The sequence below is a fragment of the Oncorhynchus kisutch genome, linkage group LG11 (genome assembly GCF_002021735.2).
Source record: "Oncorhynchus kisutch isolate 150728-3 linkage group LG11, Okis_V2, whole genome shotgun sequence".
Taxonomy (NCBI): domain Eukaryota; kingdom Metazoa; phylum Chordata; class Actinopteri; order Salmoniformes; family Salmonidae; genus Oncorhynchus; species Oncorhynchus kisutch.
The window spans coordinates 19,615,802-19,623,314 of NC_034184.2; the positions used below are offsets into that span (position 1 = coordinate 19,615,802).

The window sequence follows — 7,513 nt, forward strand, 5'->3', positions numbered from 1 at the left end:
GATCCCATATGTGTTATTTCATAGTTTTGATGTCATCATTATTATTCTGCAATGTAGAAAATAGTAAAAAATTAAATGAAAACCCATGAATGAGTAGGTGTTCTAAAACTTTTGACTGGTAGTGTATAAACAGGGGCCGGTGCCGAGTCAATGTGCTCTGTTGTGGTATTAAAAAAATATTCTGCTTGTCATCTAAAATGACAGACATGCATGAAATGTGTTTACAACACACCTTTTTCTCCTACTGCAAATAAGATGATTGATTAATGCAGTACTTTTATTATAATGGATATATTTTCATCCTTGTCCAAGGTGGTTTGTGAATCCGCCACCGTCTGTCTACTTTGCCATGTAATGCTTACAAAACAAATAACAGTGTCTAATATTGCATATCTAATGCTCTGGTCTGTCCTAGGAGTGAGGGTAAATGGTAGGCATGTTTTCTACGATCCAATTTGTTTAAAATATTATTTTGGGTGGAGGGGAGGGTGAATTTGTTTTTTTTTCAAGCTTTCAGGGTGTGTCAGGTTAAAATACATTTTACTGAAGTAAGGGCCATTCATTTTCATTTCAGAGAGATACGATTTTCTGCAGGTATCCCTCATTATAAATAATGTACAAGCCCCTACAGTGCATTCTGATAGTATCCAGACCCCTTGACTTTTTTCACATGTTGTTGGACATGTTTGCAAATGTATAAAAAAAGATACCATATAAGTAATATAAGTATTCAGACCCTTTGCTATGAGACTCGAAATTGAGCACAGGTGCATTCTGTTTACATTGATCATAATTGAGATGATTCTACAATTTGATTGGATTCCACCTGTGGTAAATTCAATTGATTGGACATGATTTGGAAAGGCACACACCTGTCTATATAAGGTCCCACAGTTGACATTGCATGTCAGAGCAAAAACCAAGCCATGAGGTCGAAGGAATTGTCTATATAGCTCCAAAACAGGATTGTGTCAAGGCACAGATCTGGGGAAGGGGACAAAAATATTTCTGCAGCATTGAAGGTCCCCAAGAACACAGTGACCTCCATCATTCTTAAATAGAAGAAGTTTGGAACCACCAAGACTCTTCCTAGAGCAGGCCGCATGGCCAAACTGAGCAATCTTGAGAGAAGGGACTTGGTCAGGGAGGTGACCAAGAACCCGATGGTCACTCTGACACAGCTCCAGAGTTCCTCTGTGGAGATGGGATAACTTTCCAGAAGGACAACCATCTCTGCAGCACTCCACCAATCAGGACTTTATTGTAGAGTGGCCAGACGGAAGCCACTCCTCAGTAAAAGGCACCTGACAGCCCGCTTGGAGTTTGCCAAAAGGCACCTAAAGGACTCTCAGAGCTCAGAATGGGTAGAAGGTCACCTTCCAACAGGACAACAACCCTAAGCACATAGCCAAGATGACCAGGAGTGGCTTTGGGACAAGTCTCTGAATGTCCTTGAGTGGCCCAGCCAGAGCCCGGACTTGAACTCTGGAGAAACCTGAAAATAGCTGTGCAACAACCCTCCCCATCCAACTTGACATAGCTTGAGAGGATCTGCAGAGAAGAATGGGAGAAACTACCCAAATACAGGTGTGCCAAGCTTGTAGTGTCATACCAATCAAGACTCGAGGCTGTAATCACTGCCAAAGGTGCTTCAACAAAGTACTGAATAAAGGGTCTGAATTTTTTATTTGTAATAAATGTGCACAAATTTCTAAAAACCTTTTTTTGCTTTGTCATTATGGGGTAATGTGTTGATTGATGAGGAGGAAAAAATAATTTAATCCATGTTAGAATAAGGCTGTAACGTAATAAAATGTGGAAAAATTCAAGGGGTCTGAATACTTCCGAATGCACTGTAAATTACTCAAATGTAAATGTAATAACAGTAATCGCTGAAATAATATTTTGTCAATTTATAGATTTGTTTAGTAATAGCCTTTTATGGAACTTAGCATACCGGAACATATGTACTAATAAAGCAGTTAAAACTACTTTATGCCGAAATATTTTGTAGCCAGTCAAATTCTCTAGAATAACATTTTTAAAGTGACGTATGAGAGGCAGAGGCACCGTGCAGAACTAAGGACGCCGCGGGAGGACAATCTTTTCTCCCTGTTCTGCTTTTCTCGTTAAAAAAAAGGAGAGGGGCTGTAGCTATGGAGGGGGTAACTGTAGGGCAGGTATTTGACGCCGAATGCATCCTCAACAAACGCCCAAGAAAGGTATGAAATAACGTATTTTATCATAATATGGAAACATTAGACCCTTTACAATTGTTTAACTCTTTCCCACTCTTATCATTTGCAGGGGAAGTTTGAGTATTTGGTGAAGTGGAGAGGGTGGTCGTCCAAGTGAGTAGCTATTTAGCAAGAAGCTGGCTGAGCTAAACAATGACAATGTAGCCCATGATCCCCCTGCGACCCCGTATTTATCTCATAGCTACGCTATATTTACATTCATATGATGCTATTCCCGTCGCATGTTGTTTTGGATAGACTGCAGGATGCATGGAAGAAAAATGAAGGTGTTAGCCGTTTCGGAGTCTTGTTTTGTTTTCTTAAGCCCGAGCAGCTGATGATACGATGCCAAACCGGTATCTAGTAACGTGAGCAGGCATCCTCCTACTACGGTAGCGAACTCGAGCACCGGAATATGTGACGCCCACTATTTTCATGCACCGTGCTTGCGTCGTGATCGTTTACCAATAATGTGGCTGAATGTAAATAGTTGAGCAAACGCTCAAGTTTTAGCCATTTACATTTAGGCTAGCCATGAACAGCTACCCTCTCAAGATTTTCATTATTCAGACAATGTTCTTAATATTTTATTTAGAGACAACGTCAATTAGGCCTATGTTTGTTTTTGATAGGATGCTACTATGTAGTGACATTGCATCTGATAAAGGAGATAGCAGACTAGAAACAAATGGGCAGAGATTTATGGGTGTGACATTTATAATTGCAATGTCTCTCTAGCTACTGTTCTGTAATAAACCGTTTTCTAATATGGGGTTTTCTTTACAGGCACAACAGTTGGGAGCCCGAAGAGAATATTCTGGACCCCAGATTAATGGCTGCCTTCCACAAGAGGTGTGTTATTAATATCATACTGGTTGATGTTTGACCAGAACATATTCATTCGTATTTATTGTAGAGCACTGTCCATGGTGTATTAGAGTTGCCCAGATCAAATGCATCCTTTGTTTCCTTCCTCCCATCCTTGAAGCTATCATTTATATCTGACATAACCAAATTGGTGAAATAATTGAAATACAACCCTTGCTTCTGGTTATTTAGTTATTATATTAGTAGTGACTCCAAGTAAGGAAGGATGTATTTTTAAAGTAGCAGAACATTGGTAGTAACTGTTTCTGTTGCCATGTGTGTGTACTTTCTACAGAGAGCAAGAGAGGGAGCTACTGTTCGGTAAGAGAGGGAAGAGGCCAAGGGGGCGCCCACGGAAAATTCTGGTAATCAACACACTGTTGCTGCTATTCAATCGTATAAGATGTAGTCGTGACAACAAATGCAGTAAATTGACTTACTTTTGTCATCTTGATTATAATCTCTTCCCAATGATTGCTTTCATTACATTTCCAAACAACAATAGTAACATGAATCCATTTGTTTGTTTGGATGATGAAGATACAATCTGACATCACATAATGCATGGTTACATTACAAATCATTCTGTCTAATTTCTTTAGGAACCAGAGCCAACTGAAACCAAATCCGACCGGTCCTCCTCAGCCTCTTCATCTGGCCTGTCCTCCTCTCCCTCCGCCTCTTCCTCAGAAGATGAAGACCACGGGAAGAAGGCCAAACCAGGTCCTCGGCGCCTCAACCTCCACCCTGTCCTCCAGACGAGGCCCCATATCGTGGTGGCCAATCAGGAGCCCGTCCAGAAAAGGCGCGGGAGGAAACCGCTGCTCCCCGAGCTGAGGGCCTTGAGACAGGCAAATACCCGGCTGCCCCTGCCTCCCCCTCCTCTTTCTCGCCACCACCAGGTCCTCAGGCCCCCCCGTGAGCCCCCCAAAGAGGAACCTCGAGGGGGGGTGAAGAAGCCTCTACAGCCGGCCAGTTTCACCTACACCAGCCTGAGCGCCAGCCGGGGCTCCAGAGATGAGACTGCATCCCAGCGGGCTGCTGGAGGGGCCTTCTTCCAGGCAGGGGCCTCCAAACCTGGGATGCTAAACTCCATATGGTCGGGTCGCTCCATGTCGACCATCACCCCCTCCTCTCCATCCTCCTCTTCTTCTCTCAGCAGACCTCCCCCACCTCACAGTAAGGGATTGTCAGATCTGAAGCGCTCCCTCTCTGTCTCCGACGCCGGCAACAGCAGTGGCCGAGCAGAAGGGCTTAAGGTGGCGTCCTCTGTAAAACCAGGGGTGTCTACATTAACATCACTTGGTCTCCACAGCTCCAAGACCTCCAGTGGGTTCGGTGGCTCTCCGGCGGCTTGTAGCCCAGCTCAACGCTCCCCAGCTGTGCAGAGGAGGCAGCAGGAGGGCCCTGGAAGTCAGGCGGTGGTGGTGGTTCAGCAGCAGGGAGCCAAGCCCTCCTCCTCTCCACCTCCCTCGGCTAGAGATCGCATCAGTCAGGCCCTCAGCCTCCGAGCTCTCAACCTGCAGAGCGTCAACAAACGGGCGCCCGGCAATGGTCTCCAGGGATACGGAACCTCTGGCACCACTGGAATTGCAGTTTCAAGGTCGAGCCTGAGAAGCGGTGCCAGTCAGGCAGGAAAAGGAGCAGGAGGAATCATTAAAGAGATGCACACATCGTCTGGGCTAGACCAGAGCCTGGCGTCTGGAGGGTTAGGGGCAGGGATGCTGCGCTCTGGAAGCATTCCACAAGCCAGAGAGGAGAGAGGGAAGACCACAGGTGCAGAGACTGAGAGAGAGATGGACAGCAAGGGGCCAAGGGGTGTAGGGAGTGGTAATGGAAGACTGGAGAGAGGGGGGAGTGTACAGGGAGGTGTGTCGTCGGCCGGGGGAGGTGGTTCAAGCGCGGCGAGAGAGGAGGACAGGAGGTCAGAACAGAGCCTTAACGAGCGGAACTCCCGGAGCGTCGAGAACTCTCGGACCCTTAACGAGCTCAGCACAGGTGACTCAGATGACACCAGCAGCAGCGAATCAGAAGAGCCAGACTCCTCCCCTTATCCCAACAACAACGGGCCCCGCCTGGTCTCTATGGAGACAGAAATTGAGACGGACTGGCGGCCGGCACTTAGCCTTCTAGAACACGTGTTTGTCACGGACGTCACCGCCAACTTTGTCACAGTAACAGTGAAGGAGTCTCCAACCAGTGTGGGGTTCTTCAACGTCCGCAATCCCTAAAGCCTGTCCATGTACACTACTGTTCAAAAGTTTGGGGTCACTTAGAAATGTCCTTGTTTTTGAAAGAAAAGCAACTTTTTTTGTACATTAAAATAACATCAAATTGATCAGAAATACTGTGTAGACATTGTTAATGTTGTAAGTGACTATTGTATCTGGAAACGGCAGATTATTTTAATGGAATATCTACATATGTGTACAGAGGCCCATTATCAGCAACCATCACTCCTGTGTTCCAATGGCACGTTGTGTTAGCTAATCCAAGTTTATCATTTTAAAAGGCTAATTGATAATCTGAAAAACCTTTTGCGATTATGTTAGCACAGCTGAAAACTGTTGTCCTGAAAACTGAAGATCTTGTACAACGCTGTGTACTACCCCCTTCACTGAACAGCGCAAATTGGCTCTAACCAGAATAGAAAGAAGAGTGGGAGGCCCCGTTGCACAATGTGAGCAAGAGGACAAGTGCATTAGAGTGACTAGTTTGAGAAACAGAAGCATCACAAGTCCTCAACTGGCAGCTTCCTTAAATAGTACCCGCAAAACACCAGTCTCAACGTCAACAGTGAAGAGGCGACTCCGGGATGCTGGCCTTCTAGGCAGAGTTGCAGAGAAAAAGCCATATCTCTGTCCGTGTTCTTTTGCCCACCTTAATCTTTTATTTTTATTGGCCAGTCTGAGATATGGCTTTTCTTTGCAACTCTGCCTAGAAGGCCAGCATCCCGGGATCGCCTCTTTACTGTTACCGTTGAGACTGGTGTTTTGCGGGTACTATTTAAGGAAGCTGCCAATTGAGGACTTGTGAGGCGTCTGTTTCTCAAACTAGACACTCTAATGTACTTGTCTTCTTGCTCAGTTGTGCACCGGGGCCTCCCACTCCTCTTTCTATTCTGGTTAGTCAGTTTGCGCTGTTCTGTGAAGGGAGTAGTACACAGCGTTGTACGTTAAACAAAAGCTCTTTGTTTCTGATGATGTTGAGTCTGTAATCGAACCCACAAATGCTGATGCTCCAGATACTCAACTAGTCTAAAGGCCAGTTTTATTGCTTTTTAATCAGCACAACCATTTTCAGCTGTGCTAACATAATTGTAAAATGTTTTTCTAATGATCAATTAGCCCTTTAAAATGATAAACTTGGATATGCTAACACAACGTGCCATTGGAACACAGGATTGATGGTTGCTGATAATGGGCCTCTGTATGCCTATGTAGGTATTCCATAAAAAAATATGCCGTTTCCAGCTACAATAGTCATTTACAACATTAACAATGTCTACACTGTATTTCTGATCAAATTTTATGTTATTTTAATAGACAAAAAAGTTGCTTTTCTTTCAAAAAACAAGGACATTTCTAAGTGACCCCAAACATTTGAACAGTAGTGTACATGTACAGGATGCCCCTAGACACTGGCCATTGCCCCTCCTAATGGTTAAAGAGACATTACGCATTCAAATTAAAGTTTGACAGACATTTTCAGGCTTCTACAGTAGTCTGATGTTAAGGTAAAACAACGATAGCTGGATCTACACAACTTAAGTCATGTGACGTAGTTTCATTAGAGTACTTTAGAGGTCTGAAAACAGCTGACACTTTTATTTATGAGTGAAATGTCCCCTTTTAAAGTAAGAATCTGGAGGGAGGTTAAACTCACTGAGCTTATCCTGGATCTGTGCCTAATGACAACCTATACCTGGAGGGATGAGGTACGACACAACGATAGGCCTGATTCCAAACCCATCCCTGGTCCCTTAGCCCATTGACTGCCCCCTTGAAGATTTTCAAGGATTGGATATTAGACATAAGTCAGGGAGGCTTGGGCCTGATTCCACTTCTGCCCTCAACCCCTTTGCCTAGGTCTTTCACTTTTCTGCATATTTTTCTCATACATATCCAGTTTTACATACATATCTATTTAGATCTGCGAAGTGGAGTCAACAAGGGATAGAGGAAAGAGACCTTTGGTATTGGACCCTTGCCAATTGAGGACTTTTGCAAAGACATAGCTGTCTATGAAGCTTTGCCAGCATTTACAAAGAACTGTCAAGATATTGGCCAGTAAATGGTGACATATCCCATCTTGCTTTTTTATTTTTCTCTGTCTGTTTGTCTTTGGACACCAAAGGAGTCATGAATGTGAATTGCGTATTTAAAAAAATATGTTTTATTTTGTATCCT

The 7,513-nt window shown here is 44.2% G+C and overlaps 1 protein-coding gene across 1 annotated transcript; it reads left to right on the top strand.

Annotated features, from left to right (window-relative positions):
- The first annotated feature begins 2,099 nt into the window (after positions 1-2,099).
- Positions 2,100-5,449, top strand: LOC109899149 (chromobox protein homolog 2-like). The gene is made up of 5 exons (XM_020494205.2): positions 2,100-2,222; positions 2,308-2,351; positions 3,024-3,089; positions 3,400-3,469; positions 3,707-5,449. Exons 1-5 carry the CDS (start codon positions 2,157-2,159, stop codon positions 5,333-5,335), a joined length of 1,875 nt encoding a protein of 624 aa, XP_020349794.1. The 5' UTR covers positions 2,100-2,156; the 3' UTR covers positions 5,336-5,449.
- Positions 5,450-7,513: the final 2,064 nt, after the last annotated feature.